Source organism: Pollachius pollachius, assembly GCF_949987615.1.
Source record: "Pollachius pollachius genome assembly, chromosome: 1".
NCBI lineage: Eukaryota > Metazoa > Chordata > Actinopteri > Gadiformes > Gadidae > Pollachius > Pollachius pollachius.
Genome location: NC_136934.1, coordinates 40,210,456 through 40,230,354, shown reverse-complemented (window position 1 = coordinate 40,230,354; position 19,899 = coordinate 40,210,456). Strand labels below are relative to the sequence as shown.

The window sequence follows — 19,899 nt, the reverse complement described above, 5'->3', positions numbered from 1 at the left end:
CTCACTCTCACACAGTACCGTCTCACAGCAGACCCATCCTTAATGACCCTTGTCCAGGCTCAGGTTCATTTATTTTCTTCCTTCACAAGATGGACCTCATTGTACCCAGGACAATGCAGAAGCCATTAGACGGTCTCAGACATGGCTTAAGTTCATTACACTTGCTATAAGCAAGTCTCAAGGGCTCCACTCCAAGTACCCTCCTGTCTTTCTAAGTAATTTTATATCTACTCCTCAATGCTCCTTTTGTCCACTATGTTTGAATGAAGATGTCACACAATCTTCACCCAGGCATGTCACTATGGTAGTGCAACCAGACGTATTGGTGTGTATCCTTGCACATAGCTGAAGCCATATTACTATACATTCAATTTATTTTTTGCCACACTGACTTCTTGACTCGGCACAAAGTGTAACTGGGTTCCTAGTTCAGCAATTATAACAGATTTCTTCAGGCCTGATATGAGAAGGCAATTTTTTTGTCCCCTGCTGATCCATCCTTCTGGTGAAAGTTTCACTTCCTTGAAACTGAAAATGTGTTTTCCTCACCATGAGACAGATCTTTTTTCTTTAACCCTATTTCCTGTGTGTTTTGAAATGTCTCCATTTAAGGAGCTTGCTTTCATGAGTTTGGCCAATCGGTGATAAGGAAAGAAGTTAAGGTCATCACAGCAATTTTTTTTTAAAGCAGTTCCTTTTGTTTGATTTTTCTTGCCTATATTTTACAATGACATTGATCCCATATCTCCATAGGTAATTACAAGTATCTTAGCTAAAGAGAGACACAGAGCCCTTTGTGGTCCTATGCTGTCAGGTGATCGGATTTGTCCTATCGTTTCTTTCCAGTTTACCCTACAGTATTATAGTTATTTTAAGGAAAGCTCTTGAATTGGATTAGGCTCATTTACCAAACTTGATGAATAGGGGATTTCATGTGCTATTTAAACAAATCGGAGCAGAGATGCTATTCAGTGTTCATCTTTTTATTGTCAGCCAATGACACTGTTACTTTCCTTTTTCAAAATTTCATAGAACACAGACTTTCTTGTCACCCTTGCTTTCACATATGTCAGCACGGAGGTTTTGTACAAGAAATAAACCTTGGAAATAAAGTGTCTGGTGTCAACAGGCAGGTCATTGAGAAAGACGGTCCCCACAGATTTAGCATACAAAGGTTTGGCTTTGAATGAACTGAAGAGTCATCAAGTCAATTATGTTAATGTTTGGACTCGAGGCTTCAGAGATCCTGATCTGTGCAGAACATTGGACTCTTGCCTGGCAACACTTAGTCTCTTCAGGGACCTGGAAGCAAGAGTGTGAAACGTGTGTCTCTGCAGGGGAGCGGATAGGCTTGGAATAGCAAAAGCATAGCCTGCATCTCTGCTCCCTTTAAACCCTCCGCTCCTTCTCCCCTTAAGTAAACAGTGGCTCAATTTTCATGGCTGTGTAACCAACAAGCATGCCCATACATTCATTCACAGGTCAACACCCTCTGGCTTAAAGAAGCTTCTGCACACTTCTTTAAGCACGGAATACATCGTGACGTCAGTCTTTGAGCGACCATGACACTCACCGTGGCAGCAGGTCAAAAGGGTTAAGGGTTTGATGTTGATAACCTAGACGCATTGGAGTCAGAAGTAAATAACAACCCATTGTCCCCCCCGCCCCCACACTCCAAATGTTAAACAAATTGAACCAGATGATTTGCTGTTGCATTCCACGTGGTGAGGCCGTCGAGAGATGGTTGTTTATTGTCACTGCCTGTTGCCAAGTGGTCTCTGTGGGATATCTGTGTTTTCTGCCATTAGCCGCCAGTCAGGGTCGCCGCTTGATCGGAGCCCCTTGGCATCGTTCCGTTCATCTGGAACACATACTGAGCTCGTACCGGTCAATTAGGGTCAACCAATCTGGGGTCGCATCCACTGAACCGGGGATATGGCTGCGTTTTAGGAGCTGTACTTGATTTAACCTGCAGTCTGCTATTAGTCTTGCGTTCTCTTCTCCCCGCATACCAGTGTCACACTGAGAGCCTCCCAATGACATTCATCATGTCATTCATACTCTTATTTTAAAGTCTGGAAGGAAAAGAAACAGCTCCCTCTCAAACGACTATTATAATCCAGCCTTGTTATCTCACATAACAAGTTACATGCTCTCGGTTCACATCAGTGGGTCTCTATGCTAAAGAATAGCCATGTTGCAGACCTATGATAATCAGGTTGTTAAGGTCTGAAGGGTGAACCTGCGGTCTACATGGCATGTTTAGTGGATGAACTCCATGAGGGAAAAGTGAGTGAGGCTCTAAGGACACTGAGAATATGAACTGACAAAGTGATGGCTTTACCATTCCTTTGTTTTCAGTCTTCTTGAACCCAGCAAGAGGAGTAAAATCCCCCGCCATTTTAGCAGGAACCACATGAGGGAATATTTGTCCTGGGTAGGGAGAGACTTTCCCTGGTTCTTCACACTGTGGAAATGCATTCCAACCAGAGAGTGCTGGTGAAAATGATTTAGGGCCTACAAAAAAAGAAATGGAACGGCAAAAATTGTTTTGCAGTATTTGAAAATGTTTTGCCAACCTTTCAAGGCAGTAGCCTATTTATAGAACCCAACGGCAAATATTTGAGTGGGGGCCATTAAAATTAGGTATTGACCAGTCTGTATTTTTCCTCTATGAATTATTTATGACATCTGTGTAACATGCTTAACATGACTTTCAGCTCGAATGGTGGTGCCACTGACACGTTGTGAAATATTAGGGACGGGCCATTTATTATGGCTTGACATGAGTACACCAACAAAAGCAGCCATGAAACACCAAACACAGACAAATTAATGAGATGACTTTGGGGTGTCCACTTGTAGTCTTCCTGTGGAAATCTTAAATGCCATTGTGATCTGTTGAGCTGTTTTATTGTTCAACTTTAAATAATGAACAATAATCTAACATATAGGTTGCTTTGAGTCAATGTTGATAGTTGTTTTCAGTTGATTCAACATGCATTTTCTCTTGTAGCTTAAATGCACTTTAGAGAAATACAAAAAGACCAAAAGAGACATTAAAACTTCCAAACTGTGCAGGGAGGTTGAAGTTGGTGTATATTTTGTCATTTAATTGTTCTCTAATAATGATAGCAGTCTGTTCTATTCAGGGATATGAAACATTGCTTTACTGGAAAGGTTAAAGCAGAGAAAACATTGTCATTGGCACAAAGAAGGAACTAAGCAAAATGGCGAATTGGTGAAGGATTGCCTAAAGATCCTTCTGAAGAGGTGGGTTTTGAGGCCGTCTTAAAGGTTGTGATATAATCTGAGTCTCTAAAGGATGGTGGTTATGAATTCCATAGTTTAGGTTCGAAGGCCCTGGTGTGCAGTATGGCTGGTCAGGCGTGCAGATTTTGAGGGACAGAGTGCTGAGGATTGAGGGAGCAGTTCAGAGAGGTGATCTGTATACTATATGGATATCTTCCTTGTGGCTGTTGCAGTGCTATTGTTGTACACCTGGCAAGGAAATGATCTTTTATTGAACAGTGTGCACATGGCCGGTTCTTTTGGTTGCCACAATTTCTTCTGATCTTAGTACGCCATCGGTCAATGAGCTTGCATAATATTCATACCACTGTGAACATTACGCAAAGTAGCACTAGATAGAGAAGCACTTGCTTTGATCACCACTGAGGCATTGTGTAGCAGGGATACTCCATGAACTTGATGGATGGAGAGGTTCCCAATTAGTGTTAAAGCAAGGATAAATACACAAAAAATAGAAATGCAGTGATATTGAAGAAGTTCAACATCACAACAATTTAGAGATACTCATTTGAATGACTTAAATCAAGTGAAGGGATTTTGCTGCATGCAGCATTCACTAATAATGTCTTTCAATTTCCAACAGAAAGCATTGAGACGGCAAGATGCACGCATAACTTCTCAAGGGAAATTTGGCTGAAATGTTGCTAGTCTAGTTGTCATATCGATTCTTATTCTCAGCTGCATTTGCAAAACCTGTTGGCTTGAATTGCATTAAAAAGAATAAACCAAAATCAAAAATAATGTTCATCAGGTGTGGCACATGAGTCAACTTATGTGAATGTTTCTGGCCAGTGGTTGTGGAATATCCACAGCAGGAAGGGGACTTACCGGACTGGACCGGCCTGGGCCCGGGTCTGGAATGTTTCAACGTTTACTCCAAAGTTTCTTGGTTCAGAGTCATCATTGTATTTATTATTTGGCCTGCTAAACTGGCCTGGTGCATTACCATGTTTAACACAATACTAAACAAACAAGGAAAACAAAGAAGAGAGAGACTGTATGCAGGTTAAAAAAAACCTTTGCCTGCATTCCAGTGTTGCCGGGGAGAATGAGAAACTACACAAAACACAGCTTACCACTTCATTATTGGAAGCTTTGTTTGTGATGTTGTAATGTATTTAATAAAGTAGCCTATTCACAGACTAATCGCTATGTTTATTACCATGATGTTGTTAAGCCTTTAATGCACTTAGGCTGTTAAGTAAGCCTAAAGATAAATAAAGTCATGATTCGGACAAGGAAAAACCTGGACAGTGAGTATGATTGAAAGCAAATATGTATTTTAATGTGTGAATGTGTGTATGTGAGTGTGTGTGTGTTCAGTAGCATGTTTGTGCCTTGTATTCGTGTGTGTGTGTGAGTTGACTTGTTTGAAGCCATCGTTGTTTTGCATTGCATGTGTGTTAATCAATATATATTACTTATTTTACCAGTTACACAGTTACTATTTCCCATTATAAAAAATAATCTAAATGGACATAATGCATAATAATAACACCCAAATCATCTCACCGCCTGGTTTGAACTCAGGGTGTTCTGTCTGCCTGTGTCTGCCTGCAGATTAGTGATCGACCGATATATCGGCCGGCCGATATAATCGGCCGATATTTGCGGTTTTAACGTGTATCGATATCGGCCGATTTTTATTTATTTTTTCTGCATGATTTACAGACAGTTCAATAAATGTTAATTTTTTTAAATTGAGGCATTGTAACATTTGTTATAATCATTGTGTCATTTTTATGATGTAAATTGAGGGAGGCTTAGCCTGGAAATCCAGACCCACATCTAGAAAGCTGTAGGGTCTGGCAACGAGTAATGAAAATGGCCCAACTCGAGGGGCGGCACCAAGCATGCATTTGAAAATATCAGAAGAATACAAGGGCTGACGTATCCAGACCAGTAGAGCTAACCAATAGATAAGACTCTTGCCAGATCCGTTCGGTAAAACAGCAACTCTTTTGGCCTATATTGATACATCAATGTGATTGATTAATGTTCCCAGAGTGACTCGCTGAGCAAATTCAAATCGTGCTCTCGCGTGAACTCTGGATTTCCAGGGTAGTATCGGCTCCAAATATCGGCTCAAGAAAATCAGTATCGCCGTATCGGTTATCGGCTAAGGCTGATGAAAAAAAATCGGTATCGGCCCTAAAAAAATCCATATCGGTTGATCCCTACTGCGGATACAGCCCATTCTCTGGAAAATGACGTGGTCTCCTGACCTTGATTCTCCTGGAGGACCAGATAAGGCCAAACCACTCTGATCATTGGAGTAGCTTTTGTCCAATCCACTATCAGAGGGGTCAGAACTGAAAGCTTTGACATTAGCTAAGACATTTGCTCAGGAGAAAGAAGGGGTCAGAGCAGGTGGAGGGAGACCATTCAGTCTCTTCTTTTACTTAAATTCAACATGGAGAATTTTCGAGTGGGATATTCTGGGCTGTTTTTGCGTTACCTCTATAGAATTGGATCTCTGTGGTTGGATGTGTGACATAACTCCTGATAATAACACCCAAATCATCAATCGTGCATGCATTTTATCAAACCAACTGCCATCGACAACACAGAGAACTATAACAGGATGTCTCCTTTCTCTTGGACGTACGGCCAGTTCCACTTCACGGCTGAAGCTTGCGGGATGCATGTGTGTAGGTGGACTGGAATGACCGTTCGGAACAACGCTTCCATTGATCCCATGTCAGCCTTCCTTGACCAATGGCGACCTAAGCGACCCCATGTGGTGCGGCCCGAATACGTTACTAGAAATATGGTTTCGGTTTCTGACGGCACCCCACGGAGCACGCTTCGTTAAGCTCCAGGAACATCCGCTCCTGGTGTTCTCCTTAGGTAGCCACCGTAAAGCTGACCCCCTGCACTGACCCTAAACTCTGCTGTAGTTGTGTGTGCGCTCCTTCAGCCTAACAGCTGGCTGATTGATGGCAGCCAGTGGGCGGACGCATTCTCCTGTCCAAACTCAACCCACGGACACGCATTCCTGCACTGATCACAATGACACACACACACGCACGCACACACACAGGCACACACACAGGCACGCAAGAAAACACACACGACTGCATGCACACACACAGGCACAGACATATACACGCATGGAAACACACGACTGCCTGCACACATACGCACACGCGGGTGCACATGCACTCGTAGAATAGGTTTTGCCAAATTTGATTTTGTCCTCTTGGGGTGTAATGTGACAACACTCATTTGCATATTCTGTGTTTTGTGTATGTCGTTGCAAAAAAGACCAAACAGGAAACATGAAATGAAAGTTTAGAGGCGATGAAAAAAACGGGGAGAAAGTGTTTGTGAGAGCAGGACCCGAGAGTGGTGTTGGAGAGTAACTGGTAAACGCTCAGTTGATGAGGGTCAATATTTGTGTTGGATAAAGATCAAGACCAGCGCTCCGCTCCACAGAGAGGCTGAGCGTTTCTGGGCATCCAACCTAAAGACATGCACACACACGCACGCACGCACATATGCGCACACACTCACACACACACACACACTCTATGTGGAATGAAACGCATTGATCTGTCTATCGCTCTTTCTGTGTCTTTATCTTTTTATCTCTCCCTCCTTCTTTGAAAATTTGCCTCCATTGGCGCTTCAGCATGTCTTATGCAAGACCCCGATATATATTTATATGTAGATTTGGAATTGCCACATTCGCTTAGGCTTGTGAAATGCTGTAGAGTATGGCAAATTCGACTGGGTACACTCGGTTGTCACTGCGACGTGTTTGCCGTCCGTTTAAGGACACAAGGGTGTAGGAACCGGGGGGGACGGAGGGGATGTGTCCCCTCCAATATTGGAGACAGGCGCATTTGTCCCACCTAAAAATTATACCGAGGGGAGAAAAATATTTTATTTTATTTTGAAAGCGCAACACAGCGTCTTGTCATTGCTTCTTATTCTAAAAAACTGGATGATTGAGCGTGCAATTAAATAATTGATTTGATATTTATCAGTTCATTACTGCCATTCAAAATGTGTTTTCCTTTACATTTACAAATGTATCTTTTTAGTAGAATAAAATATATTTGTGAATTTTTTTGACATATTTCTGTTCAAACCATTAACATATCTGTCAGGTTTCCGATATGTGTCCCCCCCAATGTTAAACTCATTCCTACGCCCCTGTAAGGACAGCAGGAGTTTCCTATCGTCTCTGTTTACTTGCAATCTCTGCTTGAGTGTACAGATGTGCATAATGCCAAGAAACAGGTCTTTCTTCCTACTGATTCATCTTGAAATAAACTGAGAGCGATGCAATAAGCCGTTCTTTACAGATACCGAATATTTACAGATAGCAGATTCTTCTGACATTCATTCGCCTGGTACTGATGAACCATTGCAGGCAGGCAGCGGTGTATCAGGGAGTGTGTGGGAACAAGTTGACTATTTAAACTAAGCACCCTTTGGGCTCACTTTGAGTCCCAATTTAAGACACCAATTTTGTGTGAAGACACCAATTTTGTTTTCAAATATATCTGGGCACTTGATGTGTGAGTGAGGGAGTATGTGTTTGTTGCTTTGCCTCCAGTACATCCCATGAGGACGTGTGGTCCGGGCGTCTCCTCTGCTGGAGAAGGTGGCCCGAGGGAGGGGGTGACACCTCGATCACCTCCTTCTAATCTATTTCCACTATTTCTCTGTCTCGTTCCTACTGTCTCATTTCCTTCTCTCGCTTGGCCTCTTTACGTGTGATCCTTGCTCTCTCCGTCTCTAACGCTCTCTCTGTAATACGCACACACTCGCCAAACACATGTTATTAAATCCCTTCTTTAATGTCACCTCTCACTTCACTGCCGCCAGGAAGGAGCAGAAGGTTGTCATGTTTCTAATTACTCTGACCCAAAGGAGGCCATGCAAGCCTTCCAGTCTTGTGGGCCCTGTACACTGTGATCTAGTAGCCTGAAACTGGCGGTTGTCCCCGCCCAGCTAATGTAGGGGGGAGAGCAGGTCATAGCTCTCTTTGCTCTGCAACACTCCCTGATCCAGCCAGACACTCAGGACTACGAGGTCGACCCAGCACCGGCTATAGATCACACAACTGTCCTGAGCCTTAGCTTTTTTTGTGTGTTTTTTTTCACCCGCTAGGCAAGCATGATAAAGTGGTTGTCATTCAAGTGAATAATAGGTATTGGGGGAGGCATATACGCACAGACCCCCATCTCCGCTTGTCATTCTTACTTTGAGACCACCACCAGCCCCCCTGCACCTCTCCCCCTCTCTCCCCCGCGGCCGGTTGAACAGGGATTAGTTCCCCCAATTGTCTCGGCAAAGGGTTGACAAGTTCAGCAGGCACTCGTCTCATTGAGCCCGGGGGTAACCCGGGGGTATTCAGAATCTATGTCTGTCGTTCATCACACACTCTGACATTCAAAACACTGCAGTGCTGAGAGATCCCTGTGGAAGGGTGTGGATGGGATCACAAAGGAAAGCAGGATACTGGAAGGTTTCCATTGAACCCAACACTCTGATACACCGAGCCTCAAATTTATTCATACAGTATTTCACTTTTCACCAGTGAATTTCCCCCCCACCACCCACGCACTCTGTCGTCCTGCACTACATGGCGGTGGTGTGTCTGGCTGTAGTGTGGCGCTTTGTGGTGCTGTGGTTTTGCCATTAATAAACTGGGTCAGGCTCAGGGCCGGGCCGGCTGCTGCCTATTCTTCTTCACAAGGGCTGGCGATACTGCCTGTCTCTGCCGGTTTCACTGCAATCAACAGACAGACAGCAGGCCGCCCCGGCCAATAACTCTTGCAGGTTAAACGCAATTCATGAGCATGAGTCGAACAAATGAAGTGAAACTTGCACGCATGCATTCAAAATGTCCCAAGGAATTTACATTCACACATGCACGCTCACACACACACACGCACGCACGCACGCACATTCAGTACAGCTGCGGCACCACTGTTTTCTCAGGGTCTAGACTCACATTCTGCTATTGATAAAAAAGTTGGATGGCGATCGAACCACCCTGCCCTGAATGCTAACAAGATTATTATGGACTGTCGCAATGGAATAGACTCTCAACTGCCTTTTCTCTGGTCGGATTGCTTGGACTGGTGAGAGGTATTTTGGTTTGTGTTAAATGTTTTGTGTGTGTATGTGAGAGAGAGAGTGAGAGAGCGAGAAGGGGGAGAGGGGGGTGGGCTGTGCGTATGAGTGAGTAGGAAGAACAAAAGGGGACCTATGTGTGTGCATTTGTGTGCGTTTTTGTGTTTATAAACAATGGAGCAGAGGGCTCTGTGAGTCAGTCTCTCCCCCAGCTGTTGGCCAGAGCTTTCCTCAGAGTGGTCTGCCAGACCAGGCAAGACCAGACCACTCATCATGAAGATGATAGCAAGCTTCTAATTCACTTTTTGCTGACTCTGGCTTCACCGACCTTCGCCTCTTTTAGCTCCCTGCCGAAATCGCTCTAAACGCCTCGAACGCACACACAGTGCAAGGCTCTAAAATTAAAAACGTTTTATTTGTCACTTTCCTCTTTGGGAGATGTCTTTGGTTAAAATGGCAATATTTGCAGGCCAGTGCAGAACGCTAATGCTGACTTGAATCAACAATCTTGTTAAAAGGATCTAGAGCTGCAGTTTGAGCACAACACATGGCATTCATTAGGGGTGAACGTGGATGTCATGGATGGCAGGGGTTTGGGGAGAGAACGGACCCTATCATTCCTCCAATCCAGAGTATTTGGTCAGCTGGATGCTGGAGGGTTTCTGCCTGCTGACATCCCAGCTGCACTGATGCCTTTCTCACACACAGTCCCCACCTCTCAGACCACTCAGACCACTCCAGCGCTTTTAATTTGGAGTTGAGGTTCATTCATTTATTCTCTCATAGACTCTTAAAAAACATCAACGGTGCGGGGGGGGGTTAGTCATACTGCCAGTGGGATACACCTCCAACACTTTTTCCGCATTTCCGCAGGGTGGATAAAAGTATATAGAATTATAATTTTTCGTCTTCTCAGTTGCAACTCCTGGCTTACTACCATTTAGAAGCATGTTATTTAGCGAAATAGTATGCCAGAAAAATGACCTGAAATTGCACATTTGAAAATATATTATAATACCTCAATTTCCTCAAGCTTTTAAAAGACGGACAATCTGTGGAGAGCTTCTCATCCTGTGACACATTTTCTCTTTAATGAAAATAGGTCCTGCTGGCACTTCACAAAGGCCTCCCTGAATATCTACCTAAGGCCACACACGTCAATGCCAGAGGCCAATGTCATTCACTTGAGTTTGAAGCGCCAGCTCTGCTCTAGCTTCTATTGTGTGTGGGATCCAGAGAAAAGGAACGTGTCTCCCTATGCAGAAGGCTCTGCCCTCCCTCCAATGAGGTTGTTACTTCCACAATATCAAAGTCTTCAGTTTCTGAGATATCGCAACAAAGGAATTTCTTTGATCCGATTCCATGTATATTTGTTTTTGGGTAGTCAGCGTTATTCAGTTGTGAGTTGTTACACATTTTAATTGAAATACGACGAACACGAAGACACATGTAAGGGGCACACCCCTTGTAGTAAACATTTCAAGGATGGATAAGCCTTCATTTTGGCCAAGGGTGTGGCGTCGCTTTCTTTACAGCCTCTGCCAGCCTTGCCCTTCGATAGCCGTCTGTTTAGACATTCCTCCCTGTGGTCATGACTGATGTAGATTACAAGGTCAAGGCTGTGGAGTGGTGAAGTTTCTCTATCTCAAGACCAAAAGGTTTGAACATAAATGCTCAACTTGCCGGAGCAAAGAAAATGTGACTTATTAAAATGCCTACCTTTGATGTTCCTCATGTTGAACCATCCATTGAGCTAATTACCTATTACCTTCAGCGTTAGCTGTGTTCTTTGATATTTTGTTTGTGTGTGATTGTGTGTGTGTTTGTGTGTGCGTGTGTGTGTGTGTGTGTGTGTGTGTGTGCATGCGTGCGTGTATGTGTGTGTGTGTGTGTGTGTGGGGCGGGAGATATGGGCAAGGCAGTGGTTAGAGTTACCCGGGCAGCACAGGCCAGTGGGCAGATTACAGGTTTGGTCGGTAACCACTGCTTCTGGAACATGTCGCCGCGGCAACGCACACGTGTTGGCACAGGGGGCCGGCCCTTCTGATGTGGTCCCGAGCATTTGGAAAAGTTCTGCTGTTTAATTTGCCTGGTAGGCCCAGCCCAGGTCGGCCCAGCCCAGCTCAGCCCATTGGAGAACAGTGTGAAGCCTAACCCTGGCTCACTGTGTGTGTGTGTGTGTGTGTGTGTGTGTGTGTGTGTGTGTGTGTGTGTTAGAATACAGAAGACGACTAAAGTTTCATGCTTGTATTGTTTTTTATTGTCATTTAATGTAAGGCCTATTACATTTAGTGTGCAACACCCCAATAAAACTCTTGCCTGCCAACTGCACCCAGGCCTGCTGGCTCACTTCCACCAACCCGTATGACCCAAAGCATTCACAGCTTTCTCTCCCTGCATGTTTATTGATTCAGCCTGATTGACAGATAGACTGACCAAAGAGACAAACAGAGTGTCATAGTATCTGGGCTTTGGACTTGAAAAAATTTGGCAGCTATATTTAAGGGCCGAGTGACCCAGTCGAAGAGGGACACACTGCATAACGTCAAACAAGATCGTTCCCACGGTGTCCCTGCCAAGTGTGCGGGCCATATTGTGTTAATCTCTCTTCCATCACCACCTCCAACCCCCTACCCCGACGGCCAGGCCCTTGGTTAACTGTGCATGTCTTCAATTAGAAAGTCATTTTTTATTGAACCGGGTTTTCCCTCTGTCCTTACAAACCCTGTTGCTCTATTGTGGGGGGCGGTTTATCAGTTTCTCTTAGGAAAGGCTCTCCGGCTGCTCTCCGCTTCACTTCTGACCCTGGCAGCCTTTGAGGGCCCACGTTGCACTGTTGGTAATGATTGTTAATGAGGCCTAGGTTCCCTTTCAGTTCACGGTCCCTTTCATTAACTTTGCACAGGCCCCCTGAAGTACAAAGGCTCACCCCTGGCAGAACAACCGGCTCATTGTGTTTTTACCCTGATGTGATGCCGGATTCTTGTTTGTGCGTGTTTGTATGCATGTTTGTTCATATGCGCTGAGGTTGGGTTTTTCACTGAGTTTCATGCTTTTTGTGTGTGTGTGTGTGTGTGTGTGTGTGTGTGCGGGCACGTACTGTGTGTTGCATTGCCAGATGTAGCCAGATGTTACTTCTGAAATAACAGAAAACAGCAAGCGGACATGGATTTAGATTAAAGGGGACATATCAAACCACCAGGTGTGAGTGTGATTAGCCATTACAAGCTGTTTTCAAAATGTGCAGCATTGTGACATCACAGGTGGGCGTGTCCACCTAGATGTGTGACGGATAGATGAGCAACGTTTGCTACAGTCCACTGGGTAGGCTGGTAGACTGATCTATCCAGCACACATCTAGGTGGACACGCCCACCTGTGATGTCACAATGCTGCACATTTTCAAACCTGCTTGTAATGGCTAATCACATTTACACCTGGTGGTATGATATGTCCCCTTTAACTAAATGTATGTCAGCTAATGAAAGAGTACTGCTGCACGTGTGTGGTGTAATTTCACAGGCCCTTATTAAAACCGGGGCCAACTTCATGTGTTTAAAAGGGCTCCTTTATTTTCTGTGCACTCTTCTCTCTAATGTGTCCATTGGTTAGCGTTGGGACACTGAGTATTGAACTATGATGGCCTAAGCGTGTCCCAAACCTCCAGGCCAACACTTGTTGAGCGATGCCTGATGGCAACCACCAACTTTCTTGAAAAAGTTGGGGTTATATTTAGAGGTAGTAATTCCAAGTGCTGTGTCTATTTGAGATGCACTTAAGTACAGACTGCGACGGTCACCAAACGGGACTCGAGAATCTAGTCAATGATTTTTTTGAATATAGCTTCCACTCTTGCTTAAATAGTTTTGTCCATCGAATTAAATGAAAGGTCATGGTGATTCGCGTTTGGTTCCCTGTGTCATTTGACTTGGACTGTATTGACGTACACTGACAACTACCTTGCAACACATTGTTAGGGATGTGCATCTAGGGCCTTTCAGTGTCTTCTATGCTGAGGCCCCCCTGTTGGGAGTGATACAGCATCTTGGCATGATACCCTACAGTGGCACTTGGTACACTGTTGAAAATAAAAAATTAAAATGAAACCTAAAAAATTTTAAGTTTATAAAAAGTATCAACCTAGCATTATTATTTATGAAAAGTTTCAACCTAGCATATTGCCAAAGCCTCCTGTGGATGCTTGAAAAGAAAAACAAGAATGTTCCAATAAAATTATTATTCATTCAATTGAGTTTCTTCCACAACCCAACAGATCATTAAGTAAGCTCATCGCTTGAGGTGACTTTATGACTCTGCTTCTTTACTTCACTTACATGGAAATAAGTAAGCAGAAAGGAATTGAAAGTGTAATGTGGTTATAGCAGTCTATGTTGGTTTGACATCAAGACAATTGTGCATGGCTGCATGTTGTATGTTTTTCTGTTTTCCTCAAACCTATATTCCTCTGCCTTATGTGTGATCAAGCACATTTCATAGCAACCTCAAAAGCCTCTTTAGAGCAACCAGATACAGCAAAAGTGCTGGTTCCGTGTATTCCGGGTTTCAATTGTGGTTTGCCCGGGCCAAGCCAGCGTGGCGGACTTCCAGAGCCCGGTGGTCGCGCAGTGGCCTCCGGGCTCTCTGATTGGCTCTGTGACTTCCCCGGTCGCCAGTCCGGGGAACAGAACGGTAGCCGGGCAGACTGAGCGTGTCGGTCTTTCACGGAGACCAGAGAGATAACACCTAGCCCAGATGACCTCATAGCACACTGAGCGAGAGTGGGGGGGGGGGGATGTGGGGGTCTTCTCAAACAAGTTTATATTTTTAGAATGACAGATTTGCTAGCGGTGCCAGTGAGTCTGCTGGATGCTGTGCAGTGTTTCCAAGTCATTTGCTTGTATTTTTTTAAACCACTCTCTCTCCCTGTATCTGTGTCTCTCTGTCTGCCGTGTGTCATCTCCTCCAGTGGAGCACACAGAGCCACTCGACCCATGTATTTTTGGGTGGCCACCCTGACATTTAAAGAGCCATCGTTTTCATCAGAAGGTCACCATGGGGAACGCGATAAAATCCATGCTTCTCACCTGCTCTGCTGTGATCAGCGAAGTGGGTAAAAAGAGGCGTGTGTGTGTGTGTGTGTGTGTGCGCACGTGTGTGCATACGTGGGTGCCCGCCTGTGTGTGTGCATGTGTGTGGACGTCCCGCGGGGGGCGGGGGGGGGGGCTCGCTGAAGACAGGTTGTCTGGCGGGGTTAAGCCGGAGAAGGGAGCCCCTCTGTCAGAGCAAACACAACGCAGCAGAACACAGGACACGTTTGGACAGTGCTGCTCCTCTCATCTTTCTGGAATGCTCAAGCAGAATGGATGGATGGAGATTTTCCAAATTGTTCCGTTGTTCAAAGTTCAAACATAGTTTTTCCAGAGAAGAGTTTTAGCCAGCGGCTGTGAATGCCCGCAGGCCGAAGAGGATGAGATGATGGACAATTCTCAGACGCACACAGTGTCCTTTCATAAGCTCACCATTCGGTATCATGTCGTGGCAGTCACCGCTGACTGGCTTGACCCATTACGGACGGCATGTGTCAAATGTTTCCCGCATGGCACACATGTTGCAAAACCTTCCCAATATCATATTGTGAATAATGGTAGTATTATAATGGTCATTCATATAATGGAGCACTTCTAATTTCCATAGTTGTAGCTATAATGTATGCAAAGAATGACTTCTGTAAGAGACCTGTCTACACACAACCAGATCTCTTGACATTCCATTGTGATCCATAATACAGGTGAGGAATAACCAATCTATCAGTCACCTCACATGGCTCTCCTTCCCGCCATGCTTTGAAAGCAGTGGTGACAAATGAAGACGAAGTGTGATGTGTGTCAGGTCCAAAATGAGCACCTGCCACCAGTCAATGCTGAATTGATTTGACCATTTGTCAGCCACACAAACACAGGGCAACTTATTAAAACAGTGCTTGGCCAGTAGCTTTCTCCACTCTGGCATGTCAATTTTTGTATCCAGTGTGACCGAGTGTTAGTTAAGTGATTCAAAAGGAAACAGTTCGAAACGGCTATTGCATATCCTGTGTTTGTTAGTCTAAATCTGTTTTTTGTTGGTGTTCAAATAGCCTAGCATCGCCAGACAAATTGCAAACTGCAATTATTCTGGAACCACTTTGTTCATTTTCGATTTCCAAGGGCCATCATCACCGGGCGCAGACCACATGCTTCTGGACGCCATTGAATTGGTCTACAACCAATTCTACCATTGAGGCGAAAAAATGTCTTTCTTCTTAAATGTCCCTGACTTTCATCATCCCTCCTTCTTGTGTTCAGGGCATGGCCTTCTCCCTGGAGGAGCGCCAGCAGCTGGGGATCCATGGCCTGCTTCCTCCCTGCTTCATCGACCAGGACATCCAGCTGCTCCGGGTGCAGCGCAACTACGACATGAAGAAGGACGACCTGGACAGGTGAGTGGAGGGATCATTCAGGCACACGTGGCTGCATGTGGATGCAGACGCACACGCGCTGAGCTAAGCTAAGCTAAGTTACACACACACACACACACACACACACACACACACACACACACACACACACACACACACACACACTGAGCTACGCAGACACACACACACATACGTACACTGAGCTACGCAGACACACAGACACACTGAGCTACGCAGACACACACACATACACACACACTAAGCTACATCCACAAACACACACACACTGAGCTCCATAGACACACACACACTGAGCTATGCAGACACACAGCGTAATCCATGCTTTGTTTCTTTCTCTATTGTAAGAGTTTTCTGTTTTTGATTAGCTATAGTTGTCTCCAATTTCAGCTCCGGGCGGGGTTTCTGAAGGTCTCATGATGCCCTCTCAGTGTTTATCTTGTCTTTCTTGGTCTTGAAAATACATGGGAAGTCAAACCAGCATTTCATGAGTCTGCAGTGTGTAGCAGCCCCATGTCAGTGTGTTGTTTCACTCGTCAATATCGGTTCCAAAGAGTCGGATCTGGAAGACTTCAACAGGAGGAGAGGGCGGGATTACAGACGAGATTTACATCTGTCCCCAAACACCTTACTGTTTACTGAACAAATCTCTGCTCTGCTTCTCTTCTTCTTGTCTTCTCCATCTCCTCCCTGCTCCCCTCCTGCCTCCGGTAGCGCTTTTAGATCCTCCAGGGAGACCACGTCAAAGTGTCAATTTAATCGCTTGAATTTAAGCTATTTCACAGAGCGGTGTCCCTATGGTAATATAGAGCATATAAAATACAGATTATTTCACCCCTGTGCATCCTTTTGTATTTTGAGACCAATTTTCACCTATAAAAGATTTCTGTGAGAAATACTTGGAAATGCTTGGGTTCACAGGGTTGAAGCTATGTGTTCCTAGTGTTGTAGTGTGGTTTTGAATTATTGCCCTAAAGCACTCTATCATTTAATGAGTGATTGTTCCTTAGTGAAACATAATATGACTTCAAGCAGTCCTTCATGTGTGACTCATCGCATCAAGACAGTTGAGTGAAGTGGACCTTATATCCCAATGATCCGTTCAGCCTCCCCCCTTTTCCGAACCCTATTACTTTTTCTCCATTTGACCGTGGCACGGCGGAAACGCAGCCTGTTGGTACAATTCACAAGCTATTACGAGCTCTCTGTGGCCATTCCCATGCCCTATCCATGTCACTGTGGCAATCCGTCTGCTTGATGCTGAGTGCCTTCCAGCTGTGGTCTTGGATCCAGCAGGACTAAAGACGGGTATTTGTCTGCTGTTTCTCAACCCAGGCCATGTTTACATGCAATCTGTTTCCCCCAGCCCTTTTTTGGTATTTTGTTGTTACTTGGCCTAATGACCAGATCTCAGGCTCACTGAATGTTATGCATCGCTCCTTTCCAAAGTACCGACCGTCTTGGGAATTAAAAAAAAGGAAAATGAAGCAGCCCCAAGGCATTTCTCAAACCCTTTTTTTAAGAAGATTTCAAACAAGCTCGCAATCCCTTCAAGTTCAAACGATAATTGACTGGAATGAAAGAGTGGGCTAAGTGTGTACAATGAACGTTTTGTCGACCGGAGGAAACGTTTATTTGCGAGGTTAGGCCAACAAAAACATTGCATCGGGGAATATGGTAATATGGGAAACCCCGGAATTCACAATCCTCTCTTGGAAAAATGGTAGCGTTCACACAAGTTAAGAATAAGTGTGGAAAAGCCGGTTCCCCTTGTGTGCTCCACGTAATTGATTGAGATTTCTTCTGGCAGCATCAGTGGAATACCTACAAAGGGAAGGCCAGAGTTGCTAAGGAAACATCGATCCCGTGTCCACGTTTCAATGCCATATGTTCCTTTCTCCTGGGCGGGACAAGCTCCTTCTACAGTTACTAAACATAGGAGGCTGAAGGACATCTCTAGGGGCTTGGACACACTTATACTCGCCAACAATAAGATCCACAATAGGTCAACTCCACCGCTAGTGTGAGGGAGTTGACATCGTAAAAGCTCATTGGCCCCGCTAACTCGAGGGCTGACAGCGAGTGTCATGAATTGCTTTCCCGGTCTACTGCAACACAATTACGTTTCTCTTTCTTCCTATGGGCTGTGCATGCCAGTTCACAGTCCCCGGAGTGAAAAGAACAAGAACAGGACGAGAAGAACAAAAACAAAGACAAGGAGAAGAAACATTTAGAAATTGACAGAGAAATATCCGAAGCATGTGACAGAGACGGATATCCCTCAATCGGAAGTCCCTCCCTCTTTCTTAGCGCTAAACCCATGTTACCGAACTTCACTCCCTCTATCTCAGCACTAAACCCATGTTAGGAGCACCCTGTTTGAGGTTTTTTATCATGAGATGAGAACGCCTGGAACAAGGTGAATGCCTGCGTCCCTGTGTATGTGTGTGTGGGGGCGGGGGTGTTGTTATCAAAGAACTGCTGTCAGTAGCATGTACAGCATGGCTGCTTCACACTGGCCAATAGCAGAAAGGCTTAGTATGTTTTTTCTTACAACAAGAGGCTCCTTGTTCTCAGGCCTTGAGTGAAAATTCTGTGATAAAGATGCCCCCATTCTAGCATAGTTCTGCTGCCCATGTTGGGCTAGAGGCACACTGCCTCTGGCTACCTTCTGATCCAGCAGCCCTAATATGTTACAGCAGAACTTCTGATCAAGCTGTCCTACTATTGCAGGGCAGAACCATTGACCCAGAATTCCTACTATGTTACAGCCAAACTTCGGATCCAGCAGTCCTACTATTTCATGACAGGCCTCTTCAAGGTCACACACGTATACATCTGTGTTTTATGAAACCCTCGGTCTCCAGATTTTGGACTGGAATGTTGGAGATTAACATGGCGGTGTGCTCCCCTTCCCTGTCGTCATGTTCTGTTCCCCTAGATACGTGTTTCTGATGGGGCTCCAGGATCGCAACGAGAAACTCTTCTACAGGGTGCTCACGTCTGACATCGAGAAGTACATGCCCATTGTTTACACACCCACTGTGGGCCTGGCCTGCCAGCTTTACGGCCTGACATTCCGGAGACCTAGGTGAGGAACAACGCACGCACGCATGCACACACACACACTCACGCATGCACGCACGCACACACTCACACTCACACTCACTCACACGCACGCACTAACGCACGCACTAACGCACGCATACACTCACGCACGCACACACTCACTCACACACACGCTCTCACACACGCTCTCTTAATCACACACTCTTTAACTGACTCTCTCTTTCTCTCATGCACACGCACACGCACACACACACACACACACACACACACACACACACACACACACACACACACACACACACACACACACACACACACACACACTCTAATCCAGCAGTACACCTCCACTCAAATAGCTCCATCAGGTCCAAGTGTAATCGGTCCTAGATAGAGGGCCGATACAGCACCACACACACACAAACAGCTCTGCAGGCCCGTCTTGGGTGATATTTCGACCAGAGTTCCCTTATGTGATGTGACCCTATTCCTCTGATTGTATGCACTTGACTAGAAGTGTTAGTTAACTGCAACGGAGGGAAGGCAGACCACCCTAGTCAACCGTCTGTCGTCGGCATGCTCATGTTCCACTGTCTGTCCACTGAAATACCCGCTGAATGACTCACTGCCCAGAAGCCTGCCGAGTCCCTTTGTAACGCATGTCTGTATTCACGTACAAAAGGCAAGTTATGGGTGATGTAAAACAAATTGGATCAGGCAGCCGTTGATAAGCAGTTAAGAAATCAAGCACACCACACAAGTCTGTACTGTCTTTACTTATTCATATAAAACAGGCCATGCTGGATTACGACTGTGTATTTTGAATGCGTAACTTGGATACAGGTAAATAACCAGGCCACCATATCCATCCCCGGTCATGCAACCAAATGTTAGCGGACAACCCGACTTTTTTCCTCCTCCCAACCTTCTCAGAGCCACGTAGAAAATATTCTTCTG

General features: G+C 45.2%; 1 protein-coding gene across 2 annotated transcripts in view; it reads left to right on the top strand.

Annotated features, from left to right (window-relative positions):
• me1 (malic enzyme 1, NADP(+)-dependent, cytosolic) overlaps positions 1 to 19,899 on the top strand; it is a 61,013-nt gene that overhangs the window by 5,648 nt on the left and 35,466 nt on the right. For both annotated transcript variants that reach the window (XM_079731944.1, XM_079731943.1), the window contains exons 2-3: positions 15,746 to 15,879; positions 18,818 to 18,967. In XM_079731944.1, coding sequence (XP_079588070.1) covers positions 15,746 to 15,879; positions 18,818 to 18,967 — 284 coding nt within the window. The remainder of the gene's footprint in view (positions 1 to 15,745; positions 15,880 to 18,817; positions 18,968 to 19,899) is intronic.